The sequence below is a fragment of the Seriola lalandi genome, unplaced genomic scaffold, assembly GCF_002814215.2.
Source record: "Seriola lalandi dorsalis isolate HSWRI2012SDOR001 ecotype SW California unplaced genomic scaffold, Sedor1 jcf7180002054516, whole genome shotgun sequence".
Lineage (NCBI taxonomy): Eukaryota > Metazoa > Chordata > Actinopteri > Carangiformes > Carangidae > Seriola > Seriola lalandi.
This window is the reverse complement of record NW_019525069.1, coordinates 335,989-353,735: the sequence shown is the minus strand read 5'-3', so window position 1 is coordinate 353,735 and position 17,747 is coordinate 335,989. Positions and strand designations below refer to the sequence as shown.

Below are 17,747 nucleotides of genomic sequence, written 5' to 3'. Positions count from 1 at the left end.
TTTTCAGACAAAAACAGATGGAGCTGACTGGTGTTAGCTGTAAACCAATTAAGAAAGCAGGATTAGGTGGCGTGCCCCTTCTGGCCTCCGGAGTTTCTCTGTAACTATTTGATAACATACTTATGGGCTCGTTTTTAGGAACATAATACACATATAAAATATTTAAATGATCTCTTAGTTTCTCTAAAATCCATCACTTTTAACAACAGGTAGCAGGTGATTTCAATGGCATTTTATGGTACATGGAATGGATATATGGATAATACAAAAACCAAGTAAATCTGTTTGTTACCTTTCATTCGGAGCTATTGCACCAATGTTTTTTGCATTTGCCTTTTTTATGTCAAATTATACGTTTGACTCCACCAATTGAAATACATTTAATTCATAATGTTGTATAGCTAATGGAGAAGCTAATTTACTCGACTTTTTGCATCATTACAGATCTAGTCTACAAGTAAAAGCAACCAAAGGGAAAATACTAAATACCAATATTATATGAAAAATACTTATTATTATCATTATTATAAGGTCAGTAAATGTAGCATTTATTACATAATGAATAAATTATTATTAATCAATGTCATTATTTGGAGAAATTGTTCTGTATTTAGTTTAACTAGAACACATGCAATCTAGTTTACAGAATAACACCTCCTGCTGTAAACATAATCAAAAGCATGTCGCCTTAGAGAGCCAAATATCTATAACTGTACACTAACACTGAAAAAATGAAAAATGACTGTAGTTTTCCTCTGGTGTATGGAAAATTAAAGTCATTCAGATTGCAGAGTGATGCACAATGCAAGGTCACAGGCAGAAGTCACGTGACGTTGTGAGCCTGCAGCCCTGTTGGCCAGGAGACATCCTCCTTTGGCTGACTTGTGAATATAAGAGCTTGGCATGCTCTCTTTGCATATTTAAAGTCTTGTTCACAGAAAAAGGATACACAATAATCTGGTCATTAGTGAACTTCTTATATATCATAATGCCAACACCCTCTTGTGTTTGTATGACAGAGAGGCTCCCATCAGGCCAAACATCAGCTTAAGTGATCCAGACTCAGCAGTGCTGCTATTTAAAGAATGCCTGGAAAGTCTGAGCAAAATACTTTTAATCACTCCACTATGGGCTAGTCTCTGTTATCTGCAGCCTTCATTACAGATGGAAGATTTAAGAGCTTGATCAGCACTTACATTACCATCTGTACTTTCTCTATCGCCTACTAAATCAAGCCACTGTGGTGACCAGGTAGCTTCAGAAGTTAGCTTTTTGCTGGTCTCTTGAATAGATTTTTTTGTAGACAGTACAATAATTAGAAATTAATTGTAACATTATTGAAACTGAAATAATTGCTTTGTGCCCTAAATAGACTATACAGTAACTGAATCTGAATTCAGCTCAAGCTATGTGTCTTCAGTTTAGTATAATAAATTAAAAATTCATTTAACATAGTCTCAACAATGAATGAGTCACCCAGTGAAAAATAATGAAACAATAATGCATAGTTCCCTTTGTATAAGCTTTAATTGAAAAAAAACTTTTTTATACTATCAAAAGTAATAAATAAGTAATTGCAAGTATCTCAGCTGAGACAAAAAAAGTCAAATGGTGCATGAAGATGGACTGATTTCATTTCCAAATATCAACTTCATCAGCCCTTCACAGTTCATACAAAGGACAAAGTAGAGGCCAAAGGGTGTGGTCACCAGCAGGGTGTAAAAACAATGGTCTTTACACACCTCTGTGCTCTTGTTTCTTGTACAGCATTGTGATATCTTCAAGTATCATGTTTTCTCATCTCTCAGGCACACGAAAGCATCCAACTTAAGTAGTTAAAGGCACACAGCATGCAGTCTATATGTGGTGAAATATCATTTATGACACCATCTAGGACTGTGTTGTGGACAAAATGTCAAATTTGAGGGGAGACTGCAGAGCAGACTGAGTGTTTGAGTCCAAGGGGTTTGACTTTACGTTTAGCCACTTAAGCGCTGGCATGGCAGACAGCTTCTCCGCGGGAATTTCTGTAAGTAAAAAAAACATAAAACACAGAATGAACTAAAGCTTAAAAAATACAACTCTTTCTCTGACACATACAACATGTATTAATATTTTATTATTACCAGTGAGGCTATTTCCCTCCAGGTTAATCCTCTCCAGTGTGGCTATCTCAGTAAGCTTGTCTGGGAAGGTGGAGAAGCTGTTATTAGCCAGATTGATGCTGGTCAAATGCAGCATTTCTCCCACGGCGTCAGGCAGTTTGGTGAGAACATTTCCTTGCAGGTCCAGTTCTGCAAGGTATTTCAAGACACAAGTAAATCAATGGGTCGCACAGCATAAAACCATTCTGTCAACATTTGTGAGGTATTTATTATCCATTACCTCTCAGCTGTGTGAAGGTTGAGAAGAACTTGCTGGAAAGTGCCTTCATCTCATTGTCAGCCAATGTGATAACACGGATGTTTTCTGAAACACTCCTCAGGACCTTGAACACACCGTCTGGGAAAGAAATCAGCTTGCAGTTTGACAGATCTGCAGAGAAAAAAAAAATACAATTATGAGATTATCAAGCATTAACACAGCAGGGTGATATTGAATATCTATAATTAACAAACACTTTGGGATTTAAATACATTGTTACTTGAACTAGCAAATGCAAGTCTCTGTCACCATCTGCTGGTGAAATCTGAAATAGCATCAACTACAATACAATACAGTTGTTAGGAAACTGCAGAAGTAAGGAGTAAGAGACAAAAGAGACTTACCCAAACAATCTTTCCCCTCCTCTACAGTTGCATTAATCCTCCGGGCCACATTTGCAACTGCCTCAGCCATTTCTCTGCAGTAAGTGTTCCTAAGGGAAGTCATACAACTTTACACTTACACATACTTTTTGTAAGTGAGATGTAGCCAAATAATATAGTAAGAAATAATGACAATATATTATTACAAATGTATCTGGCTTCATGCGGTTACCACACTGCTGCACTGACTTGATAATAAGTAGGTGATGTATCTCTTCTTAGGCTTTGGTTGTATTTTCCACATCATATGTGACAGAATGAAACATTTACTGGCAACTGACATAAAGGGAGGACATAATATAAATCAAATCCCCTGACTCTAACACTGAATTAAAATTTTCTGTAAATTTACATTCCTTGTGGAAGAAATACTCAAATCATTCAGTGGATAGAAATTCAACAATGAAAATACATACTCATTTTGAAGAAAGGCAACTTTCAGAAAGTTTTGTAAAGATTTCTGACCTACAAAATAATGAAATGATAAAAATGCCACAAATTTGGAATAATTATTGAATTTTATGATAACTGGTACTTAATGAAATAGTAAGGCAAAGGTAATGACAATCTACAATATGTTGGGGATTTTTCTGCTATCATTGGACTTTTTATACTAGACAACTAATAATTTATCAGAACATAACCACATATTTTTCTGTCGATCTAGTAATTGACTAATCTACTTTCAGGTCACTAGTTGGTGGATCATGCAGTTAATGCTCTAAAACCAGATGAGTCCCTGAAACCTTAACCCTAACCCTTGACTCTGACTCGTCACTACAGTCGTTATTAAAACGAAATAAGACCTCAAAATGGAAATAGCAACATTAGAGTAAGAGAGTGAGCGACCTCGATATTTTATTTAACGTTTCTTTCTACTGCTGAATAACCCTAAAGTTGAAACCACTGCACTACTGAACTGGACCTGGTTGCTACTGAAGATCACATTTCCGTCCTACTACACACATAATTTAATGTAAAATATGATTTTGGCCAACTGTTCTATGGCCCTACACTGTCAGACATATACAAATACAGCCTGTTGAGCTACAGACAAACAATCAACCATTATTCATTAGTGTTTTATTAAAACAACGCCAGGGAGTCACTTACCCAGACTAGAAGCTCCTGTTACAGAGCCTGACAGCTGCTAGCATTAGCTAACGTTAGCTGCACCGCTCAACCACAGTCTAATTTGGTGAGTGTGTATTTTTAGCCCCGGGAGAGGGCAATTCACCTAAAATATTTCGATATGTATTAGGAAGGTAATACCCACTGGGAACACCTTACATAGTAAACAAACGTTGGATAACTTTGATGCTACTTTGTGACATGAATTAGCATGAATTAGCTTCAGGCTGCTAGCAAACAGCCAACTAGGAAACATGTTGAGTGTCAGCCCTGCGCTTTCAGATTGCAGACAACGCAGCTCAACCACAAAGCTCAACTGAAGTAACAAAGTAAGCAAGATAAGCATTAATGCTTCCGCTGGTGAAGTTTCAGTTTACATCCATGTCTGTCCAGACCGGTCCAGACTCATATAATATATGTAGTGACGGCTTTGAAGGAATTTGATAAAAGATATTAAATGCATAACATTTTTACATTAATTTACATGGATTACATCAAATACATAAATTAAATTTAGTTCAAACAATAAATTCATTTTAATTGATAAAATGTTATTAAATTAAAATGAATAAAATGGAGTTAAATTCATTACATGACATTAGTTTTAATAAATTGATTAAATGCACAATATGTAATTTTCGGCTGCTTGTTCTTCAGTGTTATGCGTTCAGGAGGTTTTTATCGGGTGCTGAATTATCTGCAGAGGTATTATCTGCATCTCTGACACTATTTGATCCTTTAAAATACAATTAACAGAATTTAACTGAGTAATTGAGTTTAATTGGTAAATCTAATTAAATTTAAATGAAATAATTATTAAGTTATTGTTATTATTATTAAAGTATTATTATTAAATTATTATTAGAATTTAATTAAAACATCAATTGAATAAAAATGTAATTATTAAAATAAAATAAAGTACAATATTAATGAAATTAAGTTTAATGAAATTAATTTAATTAGATTAGATTAACTCAGTTCAATAAAACATTTCATTACATTAAAATAAAATAATTAAATTAATGTCATTATTGTTAAATTATTATTATCAATTAGAATAAAATAAATTATCAATATCAATTAAATAATTTAATTGAACTGATTTCATTAATTGATTAACTCAAACAAATAAGAATAAATTCCATGAATTGAATTAAATTGAGTCAAATTAATTGCTCCATTAAATAAAATTCTTAAATTTTAATTCTCAATTATATAGACTAGATTGACTGAAATTAATTCAATTACATTAAATTAAGCGAACAATAATTTAATTCATTGCACACCAAAACATGTTTTGTGAGGCCACAGTGACCTTGATTTCTGACCTTTGGCCACCAAATTCTAATTAGTTCATCCTTGAGTTCAAGTGGTCCTTTGTGCCAAATTTGAGGGCCGGCAGTCCTGAGATGTCCTATTTGAAAGAATGGGACAGACGGATGGCTGGTTGGATGGACAGACAACCCAAAAAACACTATGCCTCTGCCCAACGCTGTTGCCAGTTGTAAAAAACAATAACTTCACATATTACTACAAATATGTTTCAGTTTGTCAATATTGGGCGTCGACATGGGAATATTTAAATAATATGCAGAAAATATCTCTTTTGCGCCACATCTCAATATAGACTGCAACTAACAATTATTTTCATTATCAATTAGTTTGCAGGTTATTCTTTTGATTAATCAATTAATCACTAGTCTTAAATATCAAAAATAGTGAAAACGTGCTGATTAGAATTTCCCAGAGACCAAGGTGACTTCAGAGGTCTTGTTTTGTCTGGGCAACAGTCCGGATCCCATGGAAATTTAGTTTACAATCATAATATGACAGAAAGCAGAAAATGATCACAGAGGCTCAAACAAGAGAATGTTTGATGTTTTTCCATTATCTTTCCTTGAAAAATGACTCAAACAATGAATGAATTATCAATATAGTTACAGTCATTTTTAATCAATTGATTTACTTTCAACACTGTAATCACTTGATGTTTCAATTATTTTCTCGATCAATCATTTAATTTATAAAACATTTCACAGAAGACTGTGAAAAAGTCTTATCACAATTTTCCAAAGTTCAAAGTGGTGTTCTCAGATATCTTGTTTAATACAAGCAAAAGTCCAAAACCCAAAGATAATAAGGAATAGCGACAAATGATCACTCTTGAGAATCTGGAACCATGAAATGTTTGGCATTTTTTTTTTTTTCAAAATAATTGCTGATTTAATTTTCTGTTGATCCACTAATCATTGTAGCTCTAATTTATTTTGAATTATAAAGATTTTTTTCATATTTGCCTGAGGCTGAGATTGTTGTCTTACCTCTGAGTCCTGATCCACTATTCCCAGTTTGACCAATGCTGTGGTCATGACTCTGGCAAATTCCTGGTCAGTCAGTGTACTTTCAAAGGATCTGAATACAATGAGCCCTCTGGCTTCAGAAGAATAGAACTTAGTTTTGCTTTGTTACAACCAGCAGCCACTTCACAGTATTTGCTAGATATTACTCTGCTATACAGAGCTTTATTTTGAATTAGTGAACATCAGTGGACTTTGGCAATGACTCACTGTGAATGACTGAAACAGTGTGGAACTAGAAAAGTCTGCCTCCTTTGATGTGCCTGTTCTTTGTATCACACAAAGTAGTTCCAGATAAATATGCCAGTGATCCAAGCAGGGACATACTGCTGCGTGTTGTGGATATGTTTGGAGGTATGCTGTGTTTATATTGTGTCATGACAGCATAAACCAAACCAGACAGTTCAGAGAAAACGATGCTATTAGACCAGGTATCATATATCCAAACAACCCTTTTTCTGTTACTTTAAAATGTAAAATGTTGTCAAAATGCAAGTCATCAAGAACTAAATAAAATGATTTCAATACGAAAATATCTGATCAAAGAATGTCTCAGCAAGATTAGAAATCTGATCAGACAATCAATGGCATCTTTTCGTACAGACCCCTTTATATCTATCTATCTATCTATCTATCTATCTATCTATCTATCTATCTTTGATTGGTACCAAAAAATAGGTAATGGTTGGACAGTATTCTTGCATTTAAACTGGCTAAGTTGTAATAAAATACAGGCTTAATAACTTTCCTATGCTCACATGCCCAGAAAGTTCAGTATAACTTATAAAACATAACAAAATACATACTCCATTTGCAAAATGTACATAAATACAATTTTCTTTAATATTTACAATAAATATACATTAGTTTAGAGTTACACAAATGGTAGTGTACAATAAAACAGTGCTGGAATATTCAATAACATTGCCATTTTGTGTTTACATTGAGGAAATTGATAAGTTAAGGAGAATAAACTTTTATATTACATTGTGACAACTACACACACCTGGAGGGCAAGATGCTGCGGTATTGTTCAGTTTGTGTTTTAGCACATCTTAACATGACAATCTTCTCCTTCGGAACCAGAGCTCATCACAAATAAAGTTGTGTCTCATAGATGCACATAGATCAGCTACAATCTCACAGTGTACAGTGACAAATATCAAAGAGCTTTCTTTCCTTCTGACTAAGTGTTTTCTTTTGTTTTTCAGAAATTGGTTGCTTCCTCACAGCATTTTTGGGCCGTTATGCTGCTCAGCAACACAGGCCATGCTTAGATGGGGTTTCAGCTGTCACTGGCAGCCACACTCATCCACAATCATGTCTTCATGGTGTCGAAGGAGCATTTCTCCGTTTTCGTAGTACAGCATGCTTAATGGGCTCATTTTGGTTGGCGCACAGCAGGGCGATGCCACTCTGTCAGGATGATAATGTTTCAGTAAACTCTGGAAAAGGAAGAGACAAAACAGAGAATTTTGTTATATAGAATTAAACCAATTCACCCTAGTCTATAACAAATATTCTCTATTACAAATAGATAGATAGATGGATAGATGGATAAATAGACTGTAATACCCACCTGCATGTAAGCATGATTTGTTGGATTTAGGTCTTCTCCCAAAGGACCAGGACAGGAACCTTCACAGCGGTAGGCATTATACCTTTTAGGAAAGATGATCCAGGACCCCCAGCCTATTTGATTAAAGTCTACATGCAGGTCGACTCTGCGACAGAGAGATTTTTCACTCCCTCTTTTGGACACCTGCAGGCTTCTCACTGTTTGTTCTCGCTGGCCCCGTTTGCTCCTGCGCCTCTTCGGCCAGCGGGCCTTTTTGATTTCAGCAGGGGACAAGAACTTGGATTGTTCAGCTGTATGAAGCAAGCTTGCTTTGGCCTTTGAGTTTTCATCCGAGCCAGTGTGTGAAAAGACGACCAGCAGGGCTCGGTCGCTAACATCCTGCTCGCTCCTCGGGCTCGCCACATAGACAGGCTGATCAGGAAGCGACAGGCCTCTCTTTGTCTTTACCATTTTCCTTCTTGATACTCTTTTGTGTTGAATTCTTTCTGTCGATTTTCGTCTAAGCCAGTCCAGGAGAGGACTTGTCATGTTGAATACTTTCCAGCTCTGTGATGAAGTGACCAGTGATGATTCAGTGAGCAGCCCCACCAGCTGCTGTTCTTGGCAGTGCTTGTGCGTATGGCATGCCTGGCCATGGTGATAGACCTCCACTGAGATGTTGTAAGCGCTCGGTGTCCGAGGGAGCCTGATTCTCAGCTCTGCTGCCTGGATCTGCTTGTCAGCCAGCAGGGTGTGGAGGTCAAAGGTCGCAACCCAGCGCCTGTGTCTGTACGTCAAACCTAATGAATTGAAAAGAGAAAGATTAGCATCATTGGGGTTCACACTTTATCACAAATAGCTCATCATTATAGTGGACATTATGGAAAAATCAGGATAAATATCAAAATCTATGTTACACTGATATGACCAGAAAGAAAAATTGCAACACATGCAACATGTTTAGGGCGTTGTACTAAAATAAATGTTACCTGTTACCCCCTGAATTCTATATTAAAGTTGAGGTAACTTGTTCTCATCTGCTTCATTGATTTAAGATTTGCTGTTGGAAATACTGCTAAATCAATACAATTGCTATTTCTGTCTCTGCAACAAGCATTGAGTTAATCTAAACAGGTGAAAAGTGGGAGTAACATTGGGTGATATGATGACATATAACCTGAGAAGATATCATGAGATTATAGAAACGCAAAGGAGATCTACACAGTCATCTACATCATGGTGTAAAACTGAATTTATATCACCTAGCAATACATAATATAGAGGTATTGTAGTAAAACCAAAATCTATCTTGTATTATCTGAAACTGAACCATGGGTATTTCAATTAACTGACATCAGAAAAATGTCACTATTCTCCAGAAATAATATATGTTTTTAATATCATATAAAACCTTTAAAAGTCATTAGTCTTCGTGGTGGCATCCTTTTAATAGTCTTATAATTTATATAACTGCAATTTTGTTTGTAGGTCCTTGTATACTTGTTTATGTTTGCAAAGTGAGGTGCAGGGAAAATAATCAATGCAAAATATAATTGCTTCTGAACTTCTATTAGCTTCATGATTAATACTTGCATTGATGGAGATTTCAGCAAATTAAGGTTGCATGTAAAAATAATCCAGTCATTGCCCCAGTGTAGGACAACATGTGCTGCGCCCACATCTGTAATGGAAGAGGGGGTGGAGGTTGGGTCATTGTCATTCAATGAACAGGTGTGGTTCGAATTCATCTAAAGGATTAAAGCATTTTAAACATTTGACTTCTGCATTAATTGTCCAGTGCATTGACCCATTTAGCTGGACTGTTAATCAAAAGTGCAAACTGCCCTCTCTATGAATCCACTCAGAGCAAACACAGAGCCCCCGAAACCAATCATTTAGCACATCTCTGCCTGTCCTGGCTTCTGCATTTCCTCAGTCAGACAAATAGGTAATAACTCTAACACCTAGCAGCGATGTGAAATTGGATTCAGCAGCGGGGAGGGCTGTCCTCTGATGGCTGCTTGTGCCACCATTAAATCCCGAGCTCTAATCTAATCAAGCCAAGTGTGAAGAAAGAACTGAGGGAAGTTGTTGATTTGACTTAACAAGAGATTTGTATAGGGGGATGTCTGGCGAGGTATCTAATCAACATCACCTATTTAAGAAAAAAGAGGTTTGCTTTGAGAATTAGACAGAAAAACCGGCCTTTTCACACGCTGATCCCTGCGTGGTTATTCACCCACTGAGCGGGATGTGGATTGAAACCCTCTGAGGTCGTCTGGCACGCAGCTTTGACAGGACAACACTTGAGCCAAAGGAAAAAAAACTAACATTTAAGAGGTTCTTGAAAGGGTAGAGGAGAGATCTGAGTCTGAGCGGAGCAACTAAAGCTTAAGGAATAAATACAACACTCTACATTTGCCATCACCTTGTTTCCCTTCTCATTTGTGACCCATGAACTGCTTTTTTTTTTGTTTGGTTTTTGGAGAATAATCAACCAGATCTTACTTTTAGCCATCACACTCTTCACGGTGTCTGCTTGCTTTGCCGCATCTTGCTCCATAGTATCCATCGGCCTGGAAAAGTTTGACTTGAAATTCCTGTAGAGGTGCACCATGTAGGTTGGCAGGTGATACCCGGTTGATCGGTCCATCACGGAGAGACGATGCAGCGGCCTCATATAAACTCCATCTCTGGATTTATGAATCCCTTGAGCCAGCAGCACCAGCAGAGATGCGTGCAGCGCGACACCCAGAGCTCCCAATGAGCGCATGTTTTAGGCCAGTTAATGACAAATTCCTCTACTGGGAGATTAGGGGTGTCTTATATACCCTCACCCACCCCCTTTCATGTTTAACAAGTAGCTGAGAACATTAAAGGAAATTGACATGCGTCCTCAAGACTTGTTACCTGACAGCTCATCATCCATTCACTTGGTAATGAGGCGCCCGGGTGCGTGTTTACAAGGAGCGCTACTTTTTGTTTGCGCCATGATCTTTGGGCTTCTGCAGACTGATTCCCCATCCGTGGACTAATTGTTTCAGCTATTTGGCTTACACTAATTGTTAGCCTTTCCCATAGTGTAATGTAGTCTACTAAATGCCGTCTGAAATGGATTATAGGGAGAAGGATTGGGCTGTTGTGCTTATTAGGCACAGACTTAATGAAACAGTACAAACATTAACATAAAAAACATGTCAAAACATCATCCAGTAATCAGTTTTATTCAGATTATAAATAACATTTATAGCATAGTATGGCCTAGCTTGGTGCAATTTCTACATAGGCATATTTGTAGTTGCATTTATGGCTTCACACAAGCATATTGAGATTAAAAGATAGATAGAGGACTAGTACAAAATAAGATAAGGTCAATGAAAACTTTATATTGACATCAGGCACACTATCAGGCTCAGCAGGGGTAGAATTAAACAGGAGACGTCACTTTATCTCTAATAACTTCCTGAGGTTCAAACAGGAGGTGTACAGCTGATATATAGTCAATATTGATTTTTTTTTGTGACCTTGCCATAACTTTTTAAAGGTGTTTTAGATTTTCATGCCGTTTTGCTTTCAATACTACAATGATTCTATAGAAAATGATTTTTTTGGTTCGAGTGACTTGTAGAGAGCATCTGAGGATGGCCGCAGACTGCGCATGCGCTGTCAGTCTATTCACATAGCGAAATCCTTTTCTTCGTAAATTTCCCGAGAAAAGGACCCAAAAAAAAAAAAAAAAATCAATGAACGTTTTTCCCAGTGGTGTAAAGCACCGGTGCAGCTCTGCTACATCCTCCACACCGGACAAACCGAGCTCTGGAAACATGTTCTCTTCAGACGCTTTGTCATCGACCGTGTGCTGAAATGGTGAGTAGCTTTAAAGTTTACGGTTCTTGTTGCACGAGCTACGGCAGCCCAAAAGTGGACGTTGATGCCGTTTCGGATGCTAAGAGTCTAACAGAGTCTTCGTACCTTCATTAATTCTGCATTTTTAATACCTGCAGTGGAGCAGTTTGGCTATACTTGAAGGGTATTTTCATGAAGTGTTTTTGTGGTTGATGGAGCATACATGTGCTTGGCACCCCCCACTCCCCGTGCCTGCTGTGTATTGTGCACTGCATTCAGTCAGTGACTTCTCTCTCAAGCAGTGATGAAAAAAAAAATTGGGTAAACTGTCACCTTTAAGTTGGTGCACATCATTAGGTTAACACACATAAATAAGCACGTTTTCACAAAATGTCAATTTATACTTTTGTTTTCTTTGAAAACACTTATAACATCTTCGTGTTTGCTGTGATACACAGCCTTTAGGCTAGTAAATGGATGCTATAAACTCTTGCCTGCCTGTGAAGTGGTGAAAATTTCATTATCAAAGTCACACTTTTCCATCTTTTTTTTTTATTATGACATCACCCCCCCCCCTCCTGAAAGCAATGAATGTGCCACTAATAATGGAAATATTTTGGCATATGGTGGCTCTACACTGTTGTGTTACTTATTAGTTTAACTACTAAAGTTACAAACAAATGTGGTCTCCAGAGATAAAAAATGAACATACATGCTTAAATATAGTGTAAAAACCCATCTTTTCAGACTACATCTCAACGACTAAAGCTTTTGTCTTGCTTAAACAAAAACAATCAAAAAATCTTTAAGCGCTTGTGCTGCAGCAATGAACATACTTTTAGTTGTTTGCTTAAAAACGGTGCAGTCCCAGTTTTGGATGATATCCAGATCTTTATTCTACATTGTTTGAATGCATTTATTGTTAGTCATTCGGACATAAACATCTGCCAAATGAATGTAATATAATGCTAACGCATGTTAGCAGGTCATAGGTAATTTTTTACAGGTAGTTCAAAACTGGAGTATATTTTGAATGTAAAGCAGAGCTGAGTTTCTTGCATCTGGGATCATTTAAGTTTGCCTCTAAATAAATAATGTCAGTGCTGAAGGATTTTTTCCTATTGTCTTAAATGTCTCTACGATCAAGATTCATGAACTGTACCAAGACATGTTCGTTGTTGCCATTAGGTGCAATGTAATGTATGAAAAGTCTATAGAGCAGTAAGACAAAGCACATGACGCCCCTTTGATGTATTATAGTCCCGGCTTTTGTTTGATTTAGCCCCGTCCAGCTGGGATCAGTCTCCTCTCTTCATATCACTTTACCTCACTTACATCCTGGGGGAAGACAGAAACCGGCTCTTGACAACCGAGAGCGCAGATCAAACCGTGAACATCACAATTAATCAAGACTGAGAGCATGAAACTCCTCAGTGAGTGAACACCTGGATCATAAATGATTGAGCTGTTTATTCTTGGTTCAGCTTGATAAGAGGCATCGAGCAAAAACTTCACTCCTCCCAGGCTTAACTTGAAAAGTTGCAAATTTTCTGTTGTGAAATGTTGCCATAGCGAATGCTTTATTATCAACTATTTATAGGGATATTGGTTGGGAATTGATAAACTAGATAGGTGTGGGTTTTTTCTTGGGCAAGTTTATCCCCCTAAAATCCAGGGGATGCTTCAGTGAATATGAGAAATAGCTGATTTCTCTATAATTGTAGTCCCATAAAAGGTTTTAAAGCCTCATTGTTTTGATCCATATTCGCAGACTGTAGGGTCTCTGTGAAGTTGTGCCAAGTTACTGTATCAACACCTGTTTGGAGTTGAAATAGTTGTCATAATAATGAACATCTGTGTACCACTGACTAGAAATTTTGTGTACACGCCTGAGTGCATTGGATAATTTTAACCACAAGGTGTCATATTTGATCACTGGCCTCAAGAGAATATTGGATGTCCCCATAAAGTGGTCCCTCTGGGTTTTTTTAAATTCATTGTAACTGTAGATTCGTAGGAACTGTAGTGTTTGTTAATACATTTTTATATGACTATATTGTTGATAAAAGAAAGAAAATGATATAGTGATGCTCCTTTATTGCCAAAAAGACATTGAAAACAGGATATTGAATTCAACTTTTTTTTTAGAGACTTAGTTTATGAGTTATTTTTCATGCTCATTCTGCTCCTAGGAACTCAGCTCTAGTCCGGATGAAATATTTCCCTTTTACTATCTCTGCCTTTCCTGTTCCTGTTACTAGGCTTTTAACAAATTGACTTTTTTTGGAGGTGAGACAGACACCAGGCCTGAGAAAAGATGTGGTCAAGACAGGTGATATTTACCGTATGCTCCTTTTTTCCACCGGGAACATTTGGCAGAGAGGATGTTTCTTTGAATCTGTCACAGAACATATTCTCTTCATCCACTTACTTGGACCTGTGCTCTGTCTTATCTCCTTCCAATAAAAAAAAACTGGAAGGAAATAAAGGATTTGTACTCAGAACTAGATGTCATAATCTGAAGTTTGTTTCTTGATGTGTGTGGGTTACTCATACAAAGTGTACCCCCCCCCACAAAAAACTGCTTATGACTTATGACTGCTCTCCCTCCCTGGATTGATTCATTCATGTACGGTTTATATGGGAGGGTTTTGTTTCACATTCATGGTGTTGCAACAACAAGAAGAGCCTTGGCCTGCACTGCTGCAGGAAGGAAGGAACAGGTGTGGCATCCATATCTCGAAAACCACTCACTCACTTTTGCGAATAAGCTTAATTTGGGTATTATCTTGTGACAGGCTCTTGATTACACAGACTTTTGTAAGACAATATTCTCACAGGCAGCGACTGGGTGTTTTGTTTCCCCATTTGCAGTCATAGTTGTCATTCGGTATGATTTATGTTTCGCAGAATTAGTGATTTTCTTCGGTGTGTGTCTGCACAGGTATAATATCACGAGCTGCTGCTGGCTTTGTTCTTACTTCAGCCCACAGGATGAAATAGGACACCTGGTGCATGAGAAGTTGCTCTGACCTCAGGGTTACGACTACAAGAGGTAGAGCACACAGCCCTTTTGCAGCTGAACCTCAAGCTTAAATCTAAGTATTTGCCCAGCTGTAAGCCTGTTTGCCCTCAACATGGCATGTGTTAACCGCTAATGAATGGAGTAATTAGAGCATCGTAGTGAATTAGGCTTACGTGATGTCATCTGTGTGCAGTTGTTACTGATCGTCAGCCTCCTTTTGGCAGGTCGACATTACATCATGTCAGTGAGGCTTAATGGCTGTTGCTGACTGTAAGAAGTTTAATAAGTGAAGGTTTAATTTTTGTGTTGGAGACAGTTGTTAAAAGGTCTGCCATGTGTGGGAGGCATTGTGCTGCCAGGAGGCTCTGATAGTGATTGGACGGTGAACCGAATGATGAGTAAGCCTCTCTGGGTCCGCCTCCACATCCTCTTCACACATCCCCACTCACAGTTACACACACACACACACACACACACACACACACACACACACACACACACACACACACACACACACACAAGATCTGTCATATGCGAGCAGCCTTGCATACAAAAAAGTAACACAAAAAAAACCAAAACAACAAGGGAGCATGCTGTCGCCCAACTAAACCTCAGATGGAGAGCTGTCTCTTATACACATCTCACACACACACACACACACCCCCACGACCACCCCTCCTTCCCCATTCCTTGCCTTCTCCTGCTGAGTGCCTGTCTGGCATCCTGTCCTCCTGAAGGACATGGTCATTGACTTGCTTTATTAGGGACGCGTTAATGACGCGAGACCGCTGCCTGCCGTAGTGTGTGTGATCAGCGGGGCAGAGACAGATTACCTCACAGATCAGAGAGAGAGAGAGAGTGAGTGAGAGAGAGAGAGAAAGAGAGAGAGAGACAGAGAGAGAGAGACATGCCAGCGAGGATGTCCGACTGAGACCAGCGCTGCTTGCCTGCCGGAGAGAGCTGTCACCCCGGTTCTCCTTAACCCACTGTTTTCTGTTTTCTCGCTGTGCTCCTCAGAGACTCGAGCACCTCTCGGATGGTGGACTGAACAGCTGAATGTCAGGTATAGTTGTGATATACTTTACGCTCTGTTGTGATACTTGACTCCTCGCTGCAGGCTTGTGGTTCCTAGACATATCATCAGTACGTCTCTGAAGGATACAAAAGGAAATGGCATACGTTGTTGTCTAAATATCACTTCAGATGCCTGCCGTGATTCTATCTCAGACTTCAGACTGAACTATCCTTTTCAAACTATAGAATAGAAAAGCTCCTTCTCCTTTTTCAGAGAGATCTTCATTGGGTTAACACATTCTGTTATAATACCAGTCATGTTTGATACTCACACAGCTACATGGATTACATTCTTCATGGCATGTGATGAAATGTTTATCATTCCTTCACCGGCGGACCAGCGCCTGTTTGACAGGATTCTGGCATCCCCACACCAACTTAGAAAATACAGCTGCTAAGTCATGATTTGTTTGCACATACACATGCAAGTTTACAGATTGCAATCTGAGCGGCAAGTGAAACGAAACATGTTAACAAATCTGTGTAAAATCTGCCAGTGGAGAGGTTCTCCAAGGCTGTGACAAATGAAAATGCTGTCAGTTGGCCTGGCGGTGCTGAACAGAATATTGTGGTCAGACGCTGGTGGTTTTTGAAAAAAGAAAATGAAAGCCACATTACTGCAGCCTTGAAATCATAGGGGGATAAAATTGCCATCTTGTAATGAAATAAATTACAGGCAGGCTTTTAAAAATAGATCTGCACACCCTTTTTAGCAGCTCCGTGTCGAGCTGTGATGAAAGCAAGAATGTGGAAGGCTAAAGGTTATTCATGTGATTTATGCCATATTCACTGCATAGTTTGTTTTTGTCTCATTCATGGAGTCCCAGTAGATTTGCTGCTTTTGCAAGAAAGAAATAAGTGCCTTTCAGTAAAGTTGCCTTTCAGCCATTCTGTGCACTTTGACAGTTAATCTGGACTATCTGTCTTCCAGTGTAGAATCTATTCCGGGGGAGTTTGATCAGATTTGGAAATCGCATCCTTGAACAATGTATCGCATGGCTTCCTTTGGGCCACAGTCTCTTTCTGAACATGCTGGCGGGGCGCTTTATTTTGGACAAAAAACAAACATCAGAGCTGTAAGCTGACACAAACTCACAATGAGGTCTTTGGAACAGTCGGAGGAAAGCGAGAAAAGATTTCATGCAGAGGAAGGACTGAGCTCATTTCCGTGCAGCACTGATATTTAGCTCAGGAACTAGCAATGTCCTGTGGAATCACGCCTATATGTAACCCTTAACCTCATTGGTGAAATATGTGTACAGCTGCAGGGAGGAAGTTTCAGAGAGTACAACTAAGCATTTCCTGTCAAGGTGTGCTTACACTTCCTCTGGTTTGGGGGGTGTGACTGGGTTGTATTGCTGGTCTAGTATCCTGTGATGTGTGAGAAACTGTGGGACACTGTGTCATTATTATAGATAAGACTAAAACCGGATTGCTTTAAACCTTTTAATTGGCGTATTTTTAATTCGATTTTTGAACAGGTTTTTGTAATTTTCTATGTTGTCAGATTTCCAAAGCTGTGCAAACTCAAAACAGACAGAACATATTCATAAATAGTTGGTGCTGGCGCTGCTTTAGAAACTAAAACCTGACTGCATCATATAACATCAGCTTGTGTTGTATTTATACTATTCTGAACGAGTGGCTTCTCTGGAGTCCAATAATACCCAGGATCCTTCAATACGATGAGCAATGTTGCCAAGTAAAGTGAGTTGCATTCATTTTGGGCTCTTTTGGGGTGGGGGGGGTGGTGGCTCTCCTCTCATCTTTATACTGGAAGTTGTGTTGAAAGATCTTCTCAGTGTTACAAAGTGATACCCATCTCCTATGAACCCCTGCATCTCTTGTGAATGAAGAGTGCTCTGCATCCTTCCTCGGGGCCACCAACAGATGCATCCTGCAGCTGCACGCTCCTTCCTGTCTGCACTCAGGCCCTTTTGTCTGAAGAC

At 38.4% G+C, this 17,747-nt stretch overlaps 3 protein-coding genes across 5 annotated transcripts in view; 1 reads left to right on the top strand and 2 right to left on the bottom strand.

Annotated features, from left to right (window-relative positions):
* Positions 1–1,508: 1,508 nt before the first annotated feature.
* lrrc20 (leucine rich repeat containing 20) lies at positions 1,509–6,280 on the bottom strand. Of its 2 annotated transcripts, none has more exons than XM_023413421.2 (5): positions 6,260–6,280; positions 2,769–2,857; positions 2,386–2,535; positions 2,127–2,294; positions 1,509–2,027 (listed from the first exon to the last, which is right to left on the bottom strand). In XM_023413421.2, the coding sequence occupies exons 2-5, from the start codon at positions 2,836–2,838 to the stop codon at positions 1,891–1,893; spliced, it is 525 nt and encodes a 174-aa protein (XP_023269189.1). In that variant the 5' UTR covers positions 2,839–2,857; positions 6,260–6,280; the 3' UTR covers positions 1,509–1,890. The 2 variants fall into 2 exon arrangements, with proteins under 2 accessions (XP_023269189.1, XP_023269188.1); XM_023413420.2 differs by lacking the exon at positions 6,260–6,280 and adding an exon at positions 3,921–4,193.
* An 836-nt stretch (positions 6,281–7,116) lies between these two features.
* ndr2 (nodal-related 2) lies at positions 7,117–10,626 on the bottom strand. Its single transcript, XM_023413374.2, has 3 exons — positions 10,362–10,626; positions 7,875–8,653; positions 7,117–7,740 (listed from the first exon to the last, which is right to left on the bottom strand). Exons 1-3 carry the CDS (start codon positions 10,624–10,626, stop codon positions 7,588–7,590), a joined length of 1,197 nt encoding a protein of 398 aa, XP_023269142.1. The 3' UTR covers positions 7,117–7,587.
* A 908-nt stretch (positions 10,627–11,534) lies between these two features.
* Positions 11,535–17,747, top strand: part of pald1a (phosphatase domain containing paladin 1a) — a 52,682-nt gene continuing 46,469 nt past the window's right edge. The window contains exon 1 of one of the 2 annotated variants that reach the window (XM_023413401.2): positions 11,535–11,720. The gene's annotated coding sequence lies outside the window, so the exon portion shown is untranslated. Of the gene's footprint in view, positions 11,721–15,477; positions 15,788–17,747 lie in introns of those variants that run through there. The other variant, XM_023413400.2, reaches the window with a different exon arrangement.

Coding starts and splice junctions, on each gene's coding strand:
- lrrc20 (XM_023413421.2), bottom strand. CDS start 2,838: ATGGCTGAGGCAGTTGCAAATGTGGCCCGGAGGATTAATGCAACTGTA. Junction 2,295..2,385: donor AACCTTCACACAGCTGAGAG/GTAATGGATAAT, acceptor AATACCTTGCAG/AACTGGACCTGCAAGGAAAT. Junction 2,028..2,126: donor GGAGGGAAATAGCCTCACTG/GTAATAATAAAA, acceptor TTTTACTTACAG/AAATTCCCGCGGAGAAGCTG.
- ndr2 (XM_023413374.2), bottom strand. CDS start 10,626: ATGCGCTCATTGGGAGCTCTGGGTGTCGCGCTGCACGCATCTCTGCTG. Junction 8,654..10,361: donor GAAGAGTGTGATGGCTAAAA/GTAAGATCTGGT, acceptor TCAATTCATTAG/GTTTGACGTACAGACACAGG. Junction 7,741..7,874: donor CAAATCATGCTTACATGCAG/GTGGGTATTACA, acceptor TTCCTTTTCCAG/AGTTTACTGAAACATTATCA.